At 32.7% G+C, this 18,853-nt stretch overlaps 4 protein-coding genes across 5 annotated transcripts; 1 reads left to right on the top strand and 3 right to left on the bottom strand.

Annotated features, from left to right (window-relative positions):
* Positions 1-385: 385 nt before the first annotated feature.
* LOC101219864 (single-stranded DNA-binding protein, mitochondrial) lies at positions 386-5,969 on the bottom strand. The gene is made up of 6 exons (XM_004135536.3): positions 5,808-5,969; positions 5,392-5,564; positions 4,181-4,389; positions 4,011-4,111; positions 848-907; positions 386-715 (listed from the first exon to the last, which is right to left on the bottom strand). Exons 1-6 carry the CDS (start codon positions 5,878-5,880, stop codon positions 687-689), a joined length of 645 nt encoding a protein of 214 aa, XP_004135584.1. The 5' UTR covers positions 5,881-5,969; the 3' UTR covers positions 386-686.
* Positions 5,970-6,940: 971 nt separating this feature from the next.
* LOC101220340 (60S ribosomal protein L39) lies at positions 6,941-8,695 on the bottom strand. Of its 2 annotated transcripts, none has more exons than XM_004135538.3 (4): positions 8,594-8,695; positions 7,804-7,855; positions 7,399-7,502; positions 6,941-7,303 (listed from the first exon to the last, which is right to left on the bottom strand). In XM_004135538.3, the coding sequence occupies exons 2-4, from the start codon at positions 7,804-7,806 to the stop codon at positions 7,255-7,257; spliced, it is 156 nt and encodes a 51-aa protein (XP_004135586.1). In that variant the 5' UTR covers positions 7,807-7,855; positions 8,594-8,695; the 3' UTR covers positions 6,941-7,254. The 2 variants fall into 2 exon arrangements, with proteins under 2 accessions (XP_004135586.1, XP_011659662.1); XM_011661360.2 differs by lacking the exon at positions 8,594-8,695 and adding an exon at positions 8,541-8,564.
* Positions 8,696-10,375: 1,680 nt separating this feature from the next.
* LOC101205485 (probable protein phosphatase 2C 34) lies at positions 10,376-13,325 on the bottom strand. The gene is made up of 5 exons (XM_004135721.3): positions 12,189-13,325; positions 11,351-11,662; positions 11,151-11,274; positions 10,832-11,055; positions 10,376-10,691 (listed from the first exon to the last, which is right to left on the bottom strand). Exons 1-5 carry the CDS (start codon positions 12,453-12,455, stop codon positions 10,506-10,508), a joined length of 1,113 nt encoding a protein of 370 aa, XP_004135769.2. The 5' UTR covers positions 12,456-13,325; the 3' UTR covers positions 10,376-10,505.
* Positions 13,326-16,219: 2,894 nt separating this feature from the next.
* LOC101220101 (putative F-box protein PP2-B12) lies at positions 16,220-18,174 on the top strand. Its single transcript, XM_004135537.3, has 3 exons — positions 16,220-16,549; positions 17,276-17,400; positions 17,548-18,174. Exons 1-3 carry the CDS (start codon positions 16,295-16,297, stop codon positions 17,978-17,980), a joined length of 813 nt encoding a protein of 270 aa, XP_004135585.1. The 5' UTR covers positions 16,220-16,294; the 3' UTR covers positions 17,981-18,174.
* Positions 18,175-18,853: the final 679 nt, after the last annotated feature.

Here is an 18,853-nt window from a genome sequence, read left to right as displayed (position 1 = left end):
CACTTTTGATAAAAACTGTTTTAAAGTAAATTTGAGAGTTTTTAAAATGAGCTATTTCCAAAATAAAACACTAAACATGAGTTCTCTACAATCCAAGATGACATTTGCAATTTTCCCCAAAGGAAATTTTCAGTAGCTTTTTGCTGCCATTCACATGTTTATTTTCTTCAAAAGGCTGTGGGATTCAGACAATAAAAAATAGTTTAGAAATGATTGCTATTGGGTCTTAGTTTTCTAAAATTAAATTGTAATCACCAATTTTTTTGTATGGTTTGTTATTAAAAAAATTTAATTTGTTTGTCATATTTGAAAACTAAAAAAATATATATATTAACAAGACTTTAAAAACTTGAAAAAATAAAAATGAAATGACTGCTGAACAAACTTGTGAAAGACTATTGAACTCTGTCTAATCTGTGGATTTCAAGTTATGGTGCCTTTAATCGGGATGAAGCAGTGACAGCTCTAGTGAACTATAAAATCCCTTACCAATCCAACACAAAGGTGGCTTAAAGCCTTGAAGAAAAGAATGCTACAATGTTAATAAACAATTACATGAAAGAGATTATAAGGGATTGGTGGTTCAGTACTCAACCATGGCTCAATCTTTGAATGCCGATTAACAGCATCTCTTTCTGGCCCCTACACAAACTTCAACTGATTGAGGTTTTTGGAAAGCTTGATAGTTATGTCTTGTTCGAAAACAACCCTTCTTCTGTCAGTCACAAAAACATAAGGAAAAAGAAAAAAAACACCTCAGATTGGGAGAGAATGAAAAAGTTTTCATGCACTTCATTGTTACCATGGTTCGTGATCAAATAAACAAAATGTTAACAGGAAATCTCACTTAAATCGTCTAGAGAAATATTGCTGGCACTTTCTCCTGGTTTTAAAAGGCGAAGCGTCCCTGCAAAAATGAAGCATGGCAGTTAAAAGGAGTCCCAAATCGTATGTTTTACGGAAGACATTTGAACCAACGTGTAACAATAGTATTCTGTGCTTGGTTGTAAATAATTTTCTGTATGTATCGTATTACGGTTAGAGGATAAATTATCATTTCTGTCTCTATGGCTCTTTTTTTTCTTTTTACAATTCGTTGGGTCAGTATTTCAAAATGCTTATGAGTTTACCACATGCTGGTAGTTTTTTTCTTACTTGATACCATCTTTAGACAACAACTCATCACTTCTCTGTCACATGATTCACATTCAAAGAAAATGTGCTAATGTCCAAGGAAAATGTGTCATGTAAAGTAACTGTCAACTTTTTGTTATACTAGAGACATTTTGAAAAATCAAACAAAATAAAAGGAAAGTATTCTCTTTTTTTTTTTACAAGAAACAAACATATTTAAAGAACAAAAGAGAACAGCCTAAGGGCAAGGGGCAAGAGGGCCCTCCCAAATAAAAACTAAAGAATAAGGTCTTCCAATTGTTGAAAATCATAGAAAAACTGTAATTACAAAAGTGTTCGATGTAATTCGTACTCCACCAAGACGCTGTGTTGACCATCCAAAAAAAATCAAAAGAATTATAGTTGTCTTCAAATATTCTACTATTCCTCTCTTTCCAAATACACCACAAGAGGGAACGAGTAACACGTCTCCATAAAATGTTACCCTTCGGACTAAAGCCTATGCTATTGAACCCTTCAAGCATTCAACTATCAATCTTACTAAGAAGACAAATCTCCATATTAAAGATTTTGAACAGAGTATTCCAAGCTTTTCTAGTAAAGACACAATGCAAAAATAAGTAGTCCAAGGTTTCCTCATCTTTGAAGCAAAGGAAGCACATCGAGGGACCAGGCGTAATGTACTGTAATTTTTTGTAAAGTTTCTCTCGAGTGTTAAGAATCTTAGAAATAATGGACTTAGGTCACAATGAAAGCCCATGGGTAGTTAAGATTTACTTTACCCTAATTTTTTATTTTTTTTAATTAGACTCGTGTTGCCTATAAATTTTCCCCCTTTGTACCTTTATGAATTATTAGAAAATAAAAGATCTTCAGTACCGTGGTTTTTCTCCCTGTACTAGGACTTCCACGTAAATTTGTGTGTTTGTCTCTACTTTCAATAAAGACTTCTATAGGCGAGCGACCATTAGAAGAACTTCACCTTTTTTAGAATTTTAGCCTTCCAAATGTAACGAACCAGCGGTGCAGTGATGGATGGAGGGTCATTTGGATAATTTAAGAAAGGTAGACTTCGTAGTGAAACTACTAGCATCATTAACCCGCATTGTTCGTGACTAGGACCTAACCCGAATTGTTCCCAATAGACAAGATTAAACTCTTACTTGTACGGGCTGAAACCCACCTATGGAAGAAGCTTGAGTTCTCCCCTCATGAAGCCATTGAATTTTACATTTATGAACCCACATCCTTTGCTCCATAACAATAAGATCAAGCAAGGCACCTCTATACTCTTCTATTTCCACCGCATTAGTTTCATCGAAGGGACCAGACTCTTCAAGCAAATCTAAAGAGTTTATCTTGTCAAGTAATGCTTGCTTTTTGAAGAAGATATTGCCAGAAGTTTCCTTGTTCCAGTCCTTCAATAAAACCTTCAAACCTCTTAATTTCTCCATGATATTTTTGAGGGAAAGATGATGATCCAACCAAACATTTTCAAATCTGAAGGGAGTAGGACCCCGGGACTGCATCCCTAACTTTAGGAGAATTGGGAAGTGATAACAGGTGGTACGCGGAAGTCTATCCACCCTAACTTCTCTAAAGAAATCAACCCAAGGCTTGGAAAGAAAAAATTTGTTGAGTTTTGACACAGCCAGTCTGAGCCCTAATCTGGACCACAAGAACAGACCATTTCAGAGGAGAATATCAACTATATCCATCTCCTCAATCAAGCCGTTAAAAGTGTTCATACTTGTAGTAGAACGAATGTCCAAGTTCTTCTCATTAACCCATCTCACCACATTGGAGTCTCCCCCAATGCACCAACACTCACTAGAGAGGCCATATAAACCAGAAAGCTCCCGCCAAAACTGGTCTCCATGCCTATAAGACGAGGGACCGTACACGCATGTGATCCATCCAAAAAAGCCAACATTAGTTTTTCAAAGAATAGAGATAGTGAACTGACCTTGTATAGAGTCAATCACCATGATCGAATCCTCTTTCCACATTAGAAGAATACCACCTAAAGAGCCTCTCAAGCAGCCCACCTAATATGACTGCTACTCCAAACAGACTTTACCAAATTATTGCCAACAACACTAACCTTAGATTCCTGGATAATAACAACATCCAAATTAAACTTCACTAACAAATCTTTCACAACCACTCTTTTGAGGCGAGAATTAAGACCCCTAACATTCCAAGATAAGATTAACATGGACCACCATCGAAGCCCTGGGAAGTACTATCTTTGGTTGCTTGAGCTTCCCTTTCCCAACTACCAAGCAAAGCTTTAATTTCTCTAGTGAGCTTTTTATTATTCGAGGAGGCCCCTACCCTTTGTCTGCGGCTTCCCCTTTCCTAGGCATCGCCCAAATGCACAAGTTATACTCAAGAGGTGCCGAAACCATTTCCTTACTCAACGGAAAAGGATTTTATAGAGAGGTTGTTGGTTCCAACTACGTAGCACTCTTAATTCCAATCGCCTCTTCATTAGGCAGAGGAAGATCAGTGTTTTCCTCAGCTAGCATCAACTGGTGAACCCATCATTGTGAAATGGTGGTCAAAATTTCATCTCTCTTTCTCTCTTTATTGAAGAATAAAACTAAACTTTATTAAAAAGATGGACTTCGTTTTTAAATAAAAGGAAAGACTAAGTACAAATGACAGGAATTAATATGATAATTTAACCTTATGATTATGAAAATCAAAGAATACTCTTTAATATCTGCTTAAAATGACATTTTAAGAAATAATGAAGTAGATGTAGAAAGCAGAGAAGTTAACAAATGACAACTTCATATTAATTAAGTGTTCAACTAGTTCCAAATAAAATTGAAAAGGACATAAAAAGATAATAGTATGTGTTGCAATACCATCACGTCGAACACATATTTCTGGAATATTTTTCACTTCACCATTGATGCTGTCATTGTAGACTCTGGTCTCAATGTCACCCTCAACATAAACCGACGCGCTGAAAGTCCACAGAGATTCAGTGAAATTATACAGTCAAATCAGTTATTATGAGAGGTTCAAATCATACTTTCTACAAAGTTTTTGAACTGCATAAGCACCAAGTAGTTCATTATGCACAGCAATACGATGCCACTGAGCAGGCTTCGGCAGATCTCTTCCATCAAAAATTCGTTGGTCATACATCCCTCCTGTTCCAACGGTAAAGATTGTTATCGTCCGCCCATTTCTCAAGATCTTCTGCACAGGGGCTTGCCCAACCCTTCCACAAATTATTGCCTGTGAACATTTGATCACATTGTAAAGCAGAATAAGATATCATATTGGGGATTACTGACCCCTTCCTTCCCTGCACAAATATGAAAAGAAATGATTTCCCTTGTTTTTCCCTCGTTTTCCAATAATCTTATCACCTGAATCAAAATAACTTCTTTTGCTTAGTTGGGATGGGATATATACCAAAGACTTCGATATATCCTCTACGGAAAATGTTTGATCAATTGCCAAAGAGAGGAAACTCTTGGCTAACATATTCAATTGTGTTTTTGTTTATTTTGTTTTGCTTTTTTGAATCACAAACAGAGAAGGTTATATTCCACAAAAGCAGATTATGAATCCAATTATCATGTGAGAATAACTCTTTCACTATCGGGGACAGATTCCAGAACAATTGAAGTTCCAGAGGTGAGTTTCTCCTAAACTCACTCTGCTTGTTGCCTATAATTCCTTTTAAGACTCAATTACAAGACTTTCCCTAGCTAAGAAACTACTCGTCCTACTTGCTCACCTGGAATTTTACAATATATAACACATATATTCGTTATTCCTACTCTCTTACATCAGACTTCAAAGTTCAAGCTCTAGCCACCTAAGTTTTCTGTTCTTGCCCTTGCTCACAAAACTTACTCACTTCTTATTCTTTCTAAAATACGCAGAGTACGCAAGAGGCCAGATTTCCTTCAAAACTTATCAACAAAAGAAGGCAAGTCACCAGGCACATTTTCTTAGAACTAAACACCGCTGTACAGCCTATAGAACAGATCTTACCCAAGTAAGATCGTTACTAGGCACATTTTCTAAGAACAAAAAGAGAAAAAAAGGAAGCTGTTTCGTTTATTTTGGATAGTTTGTGAATTTGAAAAAAATAAAACTATCACCAAAAAAACAAAAAGTGTCATCACAAGAACAGAAAGATCACTTATTGGGTAAAATTCCCAGCCTACAAGATTCCAAATCCCAACTTTTAAAAATGAAACACATCTGTAGACAAGGATGAGATACCTTATGTACGCCTCGATATCCCCAACCTCGAGTGGGATCAACACCCTGGGGCTGTAATTCATTAGAAAACGTATCATAATCATCTTCTTCTCCATCGTTCTTCTCAACATCGTTGTCACCTTCAGAAGCACCGGTCGATAACCAAAACTTCGAGCTTGTTTGCGCACTTGCCACTACAAGCAAACGTTGAATAATTATCCAAGCCATCACTCCAGCACACATATTGCACTGAGATAAACAAACCCAATACACAAAACAGCCAAATTCTTGGTTGGGCCACTCAAATAAAAAAAAAAAAAAAACATAAACAAATTTTCTTTGAGAAATTCCTTCAGCTCTGAACCGAAAGCAACTCGTAATAATAGAAAGAAGATAGTGCTTAAATAACAAAATGAGACAGAGAGAAAGAGAGATACCGAATGAAGATGTGGGAAAATTTGAAGAAGGAGTTCTGAAACGGTTGAGGAATCTCATTGCGACTGAGTTCATGTTGACTGTGAAAGAGCAGAAATGGAAGCGACGATTCGATCAGGGTAGAAGGAGGGTTTTAGGCTTTTTTTCATTCCTATTTTATTTAAGGGAAAACAAAATTACATTTTTGTTAGTTTTGAATTTTAAAATTTATAAAATAATTTTCTTTTTCTTTTTCAATTGTTTCCATCCGTAGGGACCAAAGAAAATTTCTCAATCATTTTTTTTACAGGCAACTGCTTCTTTATTATTATTTTTAAACATCTTTTTAAGTAAAAAAAATTGTTTCGTATTGGTTTACTTTTCTTTCAATATTGTTTATTTACTGAATTATTTTTTCTTTCTTCAAAATAGACTAACCTAAAACTAGACCATATTAATTTAAATTAGGTTTGATCGTGTTTTAAGAAAGCCCACCATGACCCAAACCACTGACCCCATGTTTATCAAATTGGCCATTAGTAATGGAGAATATAATGATACAATACTTCAAACATAAATGGCACAAAGTATCATGACAAATCAATGGTTTTTAATCTCCATTGAGAGAACAAATTCTAGGTCTTACTGATATGCTGAATTACGTAATTACATGTGAAGGAATTTATGGTAGTACAGTATTAGAAAATGTTTAGATTGAAAAATGAATCTTAGACTTTAAAGAGTTCTTTCTAAGTTAATGGTTTAATTAAGACCTAACAAACATTTGTTAGCTATTCTTAGTTTTTTTCTTAAAAAAAAAAATCAATTGTTTTATTGGTTTCCAAATCTCGATAAACTCACCTAAAATTAGATCAATTTCTCCATAGCTAAAAAGATTGAAAGAACCATGAGGCTTAAGCACCTTGACACAAAAATTAAAATCTGCTATTTGTAGCTAAAATTAGATTGATTTCTCGATAGCTAAAACAATTTGCATTTAGGTTTTAGTAACTTCAAGCCAAGGCAAGGCACCAGACCTTCACTTTGAGCCGAGGTGGTGCTCGAGAGGGATTTTTGGTTATACTAAAAAAAATTGGTTCAAATATGCAAACCTATGCACTTGTAAATCATACATGAATCAGAACAACTATTTATAAATCAACAAAAAACTCATCTTATCCCCATATATATTTGAACAATTAAGACCAGAATAAATAAAATAACTCCATACTCAGCTAAGAAGAATAAGCCCCAAAACCAATATTAACTTAAGAATGCAAAATTACTCCAGAAATAAATTGAACACAGACGTACATCTGAAGATTCTCGCAAGTTTCTCTTCAATAAGTTCTTAAACTAAGAGCAAAAAATTCAAATATCTAGCTCGTTATCCTTTTGTCTTCTCCACAATCAACATATAACATAAATAGGTTCATAACAGGATGAAGACCGAACCACACCATAAACGCCTTAAAATCCAAGCTTAGTGCGGCGCCAGTGCCTTCGCTTAGCATTATACCTGAAGAATACATCCCAAAATATGACGCTAAATTTAAAACGAGAAGAACAAAAGAGTTAATATGATTAAAGACAGAACAGGAGTGTTGAAAAGACCTGATGGTGTTGTCAGTCCTCAACCGAATCCAGTGAGGAATAGGCCTGTTTTGTCTCATCTTCTTGGCCAACTTCTTCTTGATTCTGAAAGTCTTGTGAGACGGCTGCAGACATAAAAGAAAACTCACATTGTAAGAAACTATCTCCCAAAACAGAACTCAATCAAATGTGACTCTAAAATGGTTAAAATCACTTTTGTCATTCATAAAATCACTTTGAAACACATTTTTAAATGACATCTAAAAGCATAAAATTAAACATTAAGTTAACTTTGAATGATTAAAGGTGTGTTTAGAAGTTATTTTAAATATGATAAATCGACTTTAACAATTATATAATCAGTCCCAAACGTATAAACATTATCAGGAGGAACACATCAAAAGCACTTCAAGGAAGAAACAGTACCATCTTCAAAATTCAGGAATTGGCCAACGACAGCAAGTCAGCAGCAAATTGCCTGTCCCAGGAAGAATCAACATCAAGATGTAAACCAAATGAACAAAATATAAGAGAACGAATAATTCAACATAGAAGTTCAGACCCAAAAACAAAAAATCCACATTCTACAAATATTTCCTGTTCTTTATCATTATTTTTGTTCTGGTGTGTCCGCGAGAGTCTCAATAGATTCACCACATCTATGGTTTTGAAGTTTAAATGAATAAAGATATAGTTAATATTTGTAAACTGCATACCATCATGGCTTCAGAAACACCGTTTATGGAGAAAAACATGAATATCATCGAAAGTTACCGATCAGGCAATAAACTCAGACAAATACTTACATTACAATATTAAGAACAATCAAATTAAGTCCCTTTATTCTACTTACTTGACCATTCTATTTGTTTCATTCACATAAGCATTTCATAATCCAAATTAACACAAAAAAAAAAAAAAACCCATACATTAAGGAATATACATCCAAAATTAACACAAGAATTCCAGAATCTAAACCGCCTTAATGAATAAAACTGTTGACCTAATAATGCGACAAACAGCGAAGAAGTTCCACAGTTTCCATTTTCGATCTCTAAATAATCAATACTTACGTTCTCGCTCGCCTAATAATTCAAAAATCCTTCCACAAACTGACAATATAAGGTATGGCAACACACAAGTCTACGAAAACGAAGTCCTACCGGAAAAGAAGAAGAGACAGCCAACGGCAGAGAGGAAGGAGAAGGAAGATTACCTGAGAGAGCAAAGTGAAGAAGTGGCCGTTCTCTGTTAGCTCAGGGAAAGAACAATAGATTAGGGTTTTTGGAGTATTCATTGGGTTTGGGCTTCGAATAAATAGGCCTACTGTTCTTCTCAAATAAAAATACGAGGCCCATTCAGAAAAATAAAGCCCATAAACATTTTAGATTAAAACATCCATAATTGCAAATATAGCAATATTTATAGTTGCAAATTTAGCAATTAAATCCAAAATAATTAAGTATATAGCAAAATTTGTCAAATTCTATCAATGATAAAGTCTATCACTAATAAACTATGTTGTAAAAATTGGTCTATCAACGATAAATTATACGAGTTTATTAGCGATAGTTTTGCTATATTTGTAATTTTTTTTAAATGTTGCTATATCCTTAATTACTATTCCTCAAATGGTCATCCATTACAATTACCCTAATAATTAAGTATTGTAAAATATGGAAAAGTCCATCAATATAGAAGTCTATCACTGATAGATCATGTTGTAAATATTGGTCTATCAATGATAAATCATAATAGTTTATCATCGATAGAAGCCTAACCGATAGATTTTGCTATATTTACAATTTTTTTAAATGTTGTTATATTCTTAATTATTACTCTTAAAATTGTTGTCAATTATAATTACATTTAAAACAAAGTTGATTTCATAAATATAACATAACACTCAAATATTTATTACCCGTAACAAAATCAAAAAGCCCGGTAATTTTTTTCATAAATTTCAGATTTTCTCTTGATATTGCGGACAATTCGTCACTTCTCTTTTTTTTTTTTTCTTTGCAATTTGTTTATATCTTTTTTCTTATTCTTTACAATTTATTCATCTCTTTCGGATTTTTTTTAGCACATTTTCCAAATTTTATGTAATATATTTTTATTCATCTTCTTTCTTTTTTCTTTCTTTCTTCATCTTCTCTTCCATAATTTCAATAACGTTTAAATATCACTTTGATATGATCTAAACGATCGCTTATCTAGTTAATATGATCATTTAGTCTGGTCAACACAATCGTTTAGATTTGAAACCTTTTTTCCATCGTTTTAAAAAAATTGATCGTGTATATGTGATCTAATCGATCGTTTAACATGGTCAACACAATCGTTTAGATTTTGAAGCATTTTTTTCATGGTCAACACAATCGTTTAGATTTTGAAGCATTTTTTTCATCGTTAAAAAGAACTGCATGATCTTGTATCATTTTCTACACAATCGCGTATCATGATCTTTTAAAAGAAGAATTGCACGCGTGTGTGGTCGATGTTGATAGTTACTACACGATCATAAAATATAACACAATAATAAAAAATTTGTAAAAATAGCACATATCCAACTAAAGCTTTTGGGTTTGAAATTGAAATTTGTATCATTAAGGATCAAGTTACAATGTCCCACTAAGTAAAAAATGTTAGTTTAGAAATTTGTTGGACATAAATAATATCATATAGGTGTTACAACTATTCATCATCTTAGTAGTATTTACTAAATTGATGTGTTTCTAATCATTTGGTTCGAAGCTGAGTGTGATCCTTCCACCATTGGTTTGAGGCTGGTTGTTGTTGGTTAGATTTTTACCTTTGTCTATGTGTATTTATTGCATCTAATCCTACGTTTGTTAGCGGATTAGGGAGAAATAACATGTAGTTTCTAAACTTTTAGACATCTAAAAAAGGTTTTGAGTTTCAATGTCACCGTCATGACAAGTCTCACATCTAATTTGAATGATTTAAAATGTGTTTGAAATCATGGTCATCAATGTGGTATGATTAAAACTACATGTCATTTTTACGTTAACATTTTGCGGTAACAAGTAGCCTAAAGAATGAACATACATAAACATTGATGTTCTTTTTTGGTTTTTACATTGGTGCTACAATATACAAAAAGATTATTGATGCAAGGGTGAAGAATGGAGGTAAAGGACAATTACTGACATATCATCCATTGCAATTCTAGGCCTCTTCCGCTTCCATGCACAAGTTGCATAATCAACCAATCGTCGAGCTGACTTTTTTCGATCTATCGTCGAATGTACGATCTGCACAGCTTCTTGATTCGAGACCACGTCCCATATCTGATAGAAATATAATATAGATGAAGCATTTGACATTATTACTAGGACTAGGATCGTATTATCATATAAGAACAAACCCTACTTAAGAAAGAGTTTGATTTTGAGTTGAGAATGAGAAAAACAAGTGTGAAGAGGCTAACCCCATCAGTTGCAAGTATAACAAATAAGTCTTTATTGGTTACACTTCTTTGTGTTACATCAGACATGGAAATAAGTCCAAAATGCTTAAAGCAGAAATCGCCAAACGATCTCGATATTGATAGTCCTGGCATTTTCCCATTCGGCAACCAAAGACGTTGAGTCCCTGGTTCATCTTGCAAGCAAAAAACCCTCCCATTGCATTGTGTTATCCTCTCAGCCTCTTCTGAAATATAACAAATAACAAAAAAAATCTTAGAGCTTTTTATATACTCTTTCATATTTTCATTCCTCATTTTGTATACAAAGAAAGGAACGAACGAGGTAGATTTGGCTTGAAATCGATAGTGAGCTGAATGGGTGACAACATTGAATTTCCATCATTAGAACTTGTAGCCAACACGGCTCGAGAGTCGCCAAGGTTTGCAATGACAATTGTTTCACCCTAAATAAACACAAGTTAAAAAAATGAACACTGAAAATGATACAGAAGAGACAAAATATAAATAATATAACATTACTTGTCGAACAATGGAAAGGGCCGTTGTTCCGCTATGAAATGTGTCGATTTTAGGATGTCGCTCAAGTTCTGGATCGACCACAGCACATGCTTCTATATAAGAACGCTCCCACAAATTGAAGTGTAAATTTGTTTTTGTTGAGTTGAGTTCCAAATGTGGGTGAAGAAGAGAAGTTTGAACAAGTGCTTCTTCCCAATTGCAAAGTAGAGCAATTGGCATTGACTCTCTAACCTCTTTTGCAACAAAATGCCCCCATGGTCCATGGCCATCAAAAACCCCACAAAATATCATATCTTTTTGACACCCAAATTCCTATTATCAAAACAAGTTTTTCTCCATTTCAAGCTCAAACAAAGAACCCAAAAACAAAAACATCATCATTTTTTATGTGAAATTTTTAATGCAAATTTGAATATACGATCTCTTTCTTATTGTGTTCATTTGATGAGCTATAAAACTATTGTTGAAATGTCTCAAATCTGTTAACAAGCGCTTTGAATGACCACACAAGTTTTTGTTGACTCGTTGTATCCATATTTATGTTATTTAAAACTTTTACTCTAATGTTTAGAGTAGTCTACACACAATAATATTTAAACTGTCTAACTTTGAGACGCCTTTGTAATATGAAATCTAATAACAAAGTTCATCCTCTGTATCCGTAGAGGTAGGTAACACGTGATCCAGTGGACTATGTAAATCTCACCTTCTATGATTATCAATTTCATGACAGCCACTATATTTAACATGATCTTTTTGTACTTTTTCATTTTAGAACTTTTATTTCAGGCAAAAATCATGAAGAAAAAGTTATTGTACATCAGCTATATTTGCATACCTCCCACACAATGCAGCAGTCCTGATTGATTCCTTTCTCACCCCTCTTTGAAAAACTCGAGACAAAATTGCTCGAACCATCAATATTTATACTCCCGGAACCATGGATGATCAGATCCTTCTTCTTAGCAGACTTTGCCATTGCTTCTGCAGATTCTCTTCCACTTACAACAGAAGCATTTTCAGAGTTTCTCCATTTCTTAGGAGTTAGTGACTTTGTTAGTTTATTGAACTTCAAGAACAAGTGCTTCATCGCCTGTTCGATCATCAATCTGTTTCGTGTACTCGATGTATCGTCCTAATCCTAGCTAATCACTAAAACTTGGAACAGATCAGATAGACTTAAATAAAGCGGTTTGGATTGATAATACAAGTAGAAACAAACAAATATTACTAAAAAAATGTATTCTTTTCATCATCTCACTGATTACTTTGATTGGTTTTTTCTATTTGTTTCTTCTCACTCTCTCTTTACAAACATTCTCTACTCAAAACCAAAAGCAATGTTATTGGCTAGTAAACGACAGAATCTGACTCAAAAGGTTTACTATCTCAAACTTTAAATATATATAACCAAACGCAAAGACAATGAATCTAATGTACAAAAAAAAAAAGATTCAAATATTCATTTAAAATTAATTGCTATCTTTCACATGTTCTATAATGATATGATATTGTCCATATACATGTAAGTTTGTGTAAATTCTATCTAGAATAAGAGAATTGTAGAAGATAACATGAAAAAATACAATATCCTTATTCTCAAATCGTAGAACATAACATGAAGAATCCATGGATCATTTTCACTTCTAATCGAGGCAAGGAGGGATGAATTTTGTATTCTGAAAAGCATTGACAGATATGCCGATTAATATTGAGTTAATTATCAGCAATATCTCTTAGTTTTAGTCGAAAGTTTGGAATGAGAAACAATATTATTTAAAGTTATAATTGGTTATTTCAGACAAAAGGGTAGATTAATAAAAATCTTTATGATGTATTTTCCATCAATCTGCTGATTCAGTAATCCACTAATGAAATCTAACTAAGGTTCATATAGATTTGCATGGTCACGTTAAAAATGACAAAAAATTGGCCAAATCCTATTGGAGCTAAAATAGATATATACTCTTTCTGCCATAAATAAACATAGTTGGATTAGTTTAAGAATCTTACTATCCAAATAGATTAAAATAAGTTGATTAAAATAATCAACTTTTAAAATGAGATTAAAGTGCGTTTTAATGGTGGATCCCTTGTTAATTTGTATAATTGTTGAAGTTACCAAAATAACTCAATAGTCATCTACCTCACTTCCACTCCATTGGCTTTGTCCATGGTGACTATATCACTGCCCTTTGCCAGCCAACTGCAACCACCACTGCCACCTCCAAGCACCATTGTCAACTGACAGCTCTAGTTTACCACCTCCACCAACTTGGGCGATCGTCAATTCAACCAACTCTCGTAGCCATATCCCGGCCTCTTTCCCAAATGAACTGAATGAAAGCTATGGACCAAAATAACTACTAATAACTCAAAATCATTGAACCAAAAAGGTAAATTCATGTTTTTCAGGTAAACATACTCAATGCCATAAACTGTCATAAACTTCACATACTCAAATGCCATAAATTTAACACTAAGTGAGAAAACTATTAGGACTAAAGCATAGCTTTAGTGAAACTACTTGATGAAATGTGGTTTTTTAAACCATCATTCTAAGCATTTGGAAAGAGAAAAACAAAAAATAAAAATAAATAAACGACATTGGTGAAAAGAAAACAAAAAAAACAGTAATGTAAGATAGTAAGGACCTTGATTTTGCAGGAAAATGAAGAAAACTAGAGCACCGGAATCTGAAGCATTGATCGGAAACATGAAACTTCTGCCAAATTCCGACGACCCAAGATGGCGGAGACAGAAAGAACAAGCAGCTGAAACCGATGGAACTCCATGTCGACTCTTTGCACTGTTTCTTTTTAATTTTCTCAGAAAACAAACAGGAAGAAAACAGAACTAAAAGGCCTAAAGGATCTCCAGATTTCTTGGATTTGATTTTTTTTTTTCTTTTGTGCATTAAATAAACAGAGAGATCAGAGAAATGTTTAATTTACGGAAAGGATATGAATCATATGAATAATATGATATTGTATTGCCTCGTTTTTCATGAACAATATCATAATTAATTGAAGCTGTTTCTTCTAAATTTTTTTTTTTTGTGGTTTTTAATCTTCAACAATATGCTTTTGTCTTGCTTCATGATTTTAACAATCTAGCTTCTGTCCTTAACATATCTCTTTCAAGCTCTCATTCTTAAGTTCTTCCCTCTCTCGAATTCATCTTGTGTGTGTTTTTTTACGAGCAACCATGAAATTTTTATAGATATAATATCTACTACTTCTATTAATAATAATAATTTGACTTGTCGTTAGAGGATACATTAATTTATTTTATGAATCTTGCGTTATTCTTAAATGTTATTATCATAGCAAACAATGACTAAAGTTAGTATGAAAACATTCACTCTTTGTGATTGCTTACCTGATTCTAGTAACGGGGTACGTTATCACTCATTGGATATTTAATATTCATCCTTTTATTTTCATATTTTTTAGGAATGATATATAGACAGACCGACAAATAACAAGAAGAAACCGTAAATATGCAATATGGATCTAGACAAACACGTTTATTCATTTTTTCTATGTTCTACTAGTTATTATTTGGTGGTTAGTTTTTCTGTTTAATTATTTATTTTAAAAATCATTCTTTCAAAAAGCTTTCAGTTTCTCAAATGAACAGTATTTGTTAAAAGATTTCATTGGGTTGTTTTAAAGAAAAATTGCATCTCATGAGAAGCAACCAATCTATCTACTTAGAGATTTTAAAAAGTTGGATAGTTACAATTGATATCAGAACCTAAGTCTTAGGTTTTGTAGACTCGTAAGTCTAGAATGCATATGAGTAAGCATAATATATGTTAAAATGACTCGTGTCAACCATTTGTGTGGAGTTCTCAAAAACCTACATGACAAGCAAGGATTGATGTAGCTAGATCGGAGGAGAATGACAAGGTTGTCAGTTACCGAATCTAGATTCCAAACCCTCAAAGCATTACAATTTTTTTCTGTTTTTTTCCCCAATTAATCCTTTATGTTTTTTCTCGCTTAATCCTTTTTTGTCGACTTTCTTTTAGACGATTTTTACAGATTATAGTCAAGTCAAGTAAAAGAAGATGTCTTGAAAAATCAACTACTCTCTCCAATAATATAACACACAACAAGGAAGCCTCACTGTATATTATATTCCAAACTTGAAAAGGAAGAATTTATGTAAAGATGTGTATAATTTGTCAATCATTGATTGAAGCCAATTGAAAGGATGTTTTACAAATCAAACACATATATATATATATTTGGATTCCTTTTGCCCCCATGTTATCTTTATGGGGTCATATTCTTTTCAAAAGAGAGAACAAAAAAGTAATTACAAGAAAAAGATACTCATAAATGATTCTCAATTATGTTCTTTTACCCTTCTAATTAAATACATTTGTACACTTTTAATGTGCATTTAAATTTAAAATGATACATAATGTTGTCATTCATTTTTTTCTTGAAAGCAATATTCTATTTGTAGATATAAAAGAGAAAAATCAAATTTGGAAATGTGTGACAATCTTAACCATTCATTCTCATTTATAATTTTATTTTGGTTATTTATCTTTAAAAAAAAATTAATGTTAAGCTTCATAATCCCTTTCTAGCTTAAAAAAGATAAATATATATATATAACATTTCAATGACTAAAGTTGAAAATTTAATTATAAAAAGGCCCAAGTAAATAAAATAATTGAAGGGCCAAAATTGAAGTGCTAACATTTGGATGTCATCATTCAATGCCATTGATGTTGTCATGTTGAGACACCAAAATGTGGTCATCTTAACAATATCAATTTGATTATTATTTTTTCTTTCACAACCAAACAAAACTATAAATATTAAATCAATTATTGTACTCTTTGCATTCAAACTTCAACCATATACAGATCTTTTCATTCCTTTTTTCTTTTCTTTTCCTAACCTTCTTTCGTGTCAAAAACAAATGAATTTAGATCTTTTACCTCAAGATTGTATTGCACACATTCTCTCATTTGCCTCCGCTCGAGAAGCATGTCGGTTGTCGATTGTCTCGGAGATGATGCACTCAATGGTCGATTCTGATGTTGTATGGGAGAAGTTTCTTCCATTTGATTGTAAGAAAGTTTTGTTGAGATTAGATTCTCCAATAGTTTACGCTACTAAAAAGGAGTTGTATTTCAAGTTATGTTGTCCTCATCTTGTTGATGGGGGCAAGAAGGTACATTTATATATTTATATTGCGATATTTTACATAAATGTCATTTGAATTTTTATTAACTAAGATATATATTTTGGTTAAACGGCGGGCTAGCTAGATGCGTGTAGACTTTGAATGGACTTCATATTTCTTTGAGAAGAATTTATGTCGATCCATCAAAAGTGTCATGCATAGGATTGTAACCTTATCTTTGCTTTCCAAATCATTCCCGTTTCATAAGAATTTTTTTATCATATTTAAATGATATGGATAGATCTTTTTTCCATCGATCGTTTCATACTTGAAATGATCAGGATGAAAGAAATAAGAGCCCCTCTCTCATTTTAGTTAAGAAAGAATGAAATCATGGATTGAAAGAAAGACGAGAGAGAGAGAGAAAGAACATATATATATATATAACATACATCCCTCAACATATTAGCCCAAAACTTGAGAAGAAATTGAAAAGGTTTAGATAGCATTTTTATAAAAGGTTATTTTTGTACGAACAGGCGGTGGATCAAATATGAATTTTAAATGAAAAAAGTTCATATTTGTTTCATTGCTTGTTGATACATCATTTCGCCTTTGAAATGCTTTCACATATCGATAAACTAAACTCTATAATTAGTCTTTTTAATTTCTTTTAATGATTCTACCTTACTGGCCACCATGAGGGCTTTTAAGTTCTGATTATTTCATAGATAGATGAATAAGAATAATGTTTTGTTTTGCAAAATAATGCAGATATTTTATATAGATAAAGAGACAGGTAAGAAATGCTATATTTTAGGTGCAAGGGAACTTCAAATTCAATGGTCAAACAATCCTCTATATTGGTCTTGGAATAGACAACCCTTTCTCAAATCCAGGTCTCTCTCTACTTTCTCTCTTGATATATATATTAACCTCTCACATCTTATATATAGCTAGAAGAATACCTTCAAGTTGTTTTCTCTTCTTAAAATACTTATTCTTTGCTGCTCCATTTTGTTTTTGTTTGAAAATTGGAAGTTTAGGTTTGAAGAAGTTGCAGAATTGAGAACTATATGGTGGCTAGAAATAAAAGGCTCAATCAATACCAAATTGCTTTCCTCAAAAACACTTTACTTTGCATATCTTTTGGTGAAGTTTGCAGATAGAGCTTATGGATTAAACACTCATCCATCTCAAGCCACAATTCAACTCAACACTGCAGTGACATCTAAAAGAAAAGTGTATTTGCACAAGCAAAGGGAGTACAAAAATCAAATTATCTTTGGCGGAGATAACGATCATGAAATAGATGAAGACAACGACGACAGTTGGATCGAGATCGAGTTGGGGGAGTTTTATGTTCATGATTCTGGAGACAGCATTGTAGAGATGTGCTTGAAAGAAGTCGAGAGTCAACATTTGAGAGGTGGTCTTGTTGTCGAGGGAATTCAACTTAGACCAAAATTGAAACTATAAATGTAAAGAAAGCCTTGAATAAATTGTTAATCGAAAGAAATTATTCAACAAGATGGGTACCAATGAACGATATATAATCAAAGTACATATAAAAGACATACAAATTGGTAATCCAGTTTGGTTCAATATCATCCTAAGTACTTTTAGAGTAATAAGTATGGTTAAGTGATTACAATGTAATACTTTTTGTCAAACTCTCTCGATCGTGACACACAAATAACTCACTCTTTATAGTTTTAATTTAGGCTCTTCAATTTCTCCTTACTCTTACTCTCATGGACATATATTTGTTTGGAGCTTTTTTTTTCTAATCGATTTTTCTATTTTTGTTGTTTTTTCCTACTTGCTTTCAAATAATCATCCATATCCTTCTTATTCTTTTATTGGTCTGAATCAATTCTAATATTTGTTGTTTTTCTAAACTTCAAACACGAAAGTTCTTATTTATTTATTTATTGGTAGGTGAGATGATACCTTATAGTTATAGAGATGATAGCTTAGAGTTATATATAGAGAGATAACTTCTTAGAACAACATTAGACTTTTGGTACTCTTTTAGGCCAATATAATTAATTATAAGGAACTACAATTCTTATAAAATATATTTGCATGTGCACGTGTTTCCCCCCGTCAACTCAATTTAATGAAAATTCTTTTTAGTTAAATCATCATAATAAAATACACAAAGGTAATAACAAAAGGAAATAATTGATAACGTTTAAGATATCATATTATATTGTAAATAATATATATAGTTTGAATTTTAATACTCAACCAACCTTGTTTAATTTAATTGTTGCAATTTTAATTAATTTCCTAATAGATCAAGCTTTATGGCAGCTAAATTTTTTTCTAGAAAAACCTAGGAGGAGA

Source organism: Cucumis sativus, chromosome 1 (genome assembly GCF_000004075.3).
Source record: "Cucumis sativus cultivar 9930 chromosome 1, Cucumber_9930_V3, whole genome shotgun sequence".
Classification (NCBI taxonomy): Eukaryota; Viridiplantae; Streptophyta; class Magnoliopsida; order Cucurbitales; family Cucurbitaceae; genus Cucumis; species Cucumis sativus.
This window is presented reverse-complemented; position numbering and strand designations above follow the sequence as displayed.

Excerpts from the sequence above, each read along its gene's own strand:
- LOC101219864 (XM_004135536.3), bottom strand. The coding sequence starts at position 5,880 with ATGAACTCAGTCGCAATGAGATTCCTCAACCGTTTCAGAACTCCTTCT. Across the intron at positions 4,112-4,180 it reads GTTCAAAAACTTTGTAGAAA|CGCGTCGGTTTATGTTGAGG; the intron begins GTATGATTTGAA and ends GTGGACTTTCAG. Across the intron at positions 716-847 it reads TATTTCTCTAGACGATTTAA|AAGAAGGGTTGTTTTCGAAC; the intron begins GTGAGATTTCCT and ends TGTGACTGACAG.
- LOC101220340 (XM_004135538.3), bottom strand. Across the intron at positions 7,304-7,398 it reads AGGACTGACAACACCATCAG|GTATAATGCTAAGCGAAGGC; the intron begins GTCTTTTCAACA and ends TGTATTCTTCAG.
- LOC101205485 (XM_004135721.3), bottom strand. The coding sequence starts at position 12,455 with ATGATCGAACAGGCGATGAAGCACTTGTTCTTGAAGTTCAATAAACTA. Across the intron at positions 11,275-11,350 it reads CCCTTTCCATTGTTCGACAA|GGTGAAACAATTGTCATTGC; the intron begins GTAATGTTATAT and ends GTGTTTATTTAG. Across the intron at positions 11,056-11,150 it reads TTTCAAGCCAAATCTACCTC|AAGAGGCTGAGAGGATAACA; the intron begins GTTCGTTCCTTT and ends GTTATATTTCAG.
- LOC101220101 (XM_004135537.3), top strand. The coding sequence starts at position 16,295 with ATGAATTTAGATCTTTTACCTCAAGATTGTATTGCACACATTCTCTCA. Across the intron at positions 16,550-17,275 it reads TTGTTGATGGGGGCAAGAAG|ATATTTTATATAGATAAAGA; the intron begins GTACATTTATAT and ends AAAATAATGCAG. Across the intron at positions 17,401-17,547 it reads CAACCCTTTCTCAAATCCAG|GTTTGAAGAAGTTGCAGAAT; the intron begins GTCTCTCTCTAC and ends TTGGAAGTTTAG.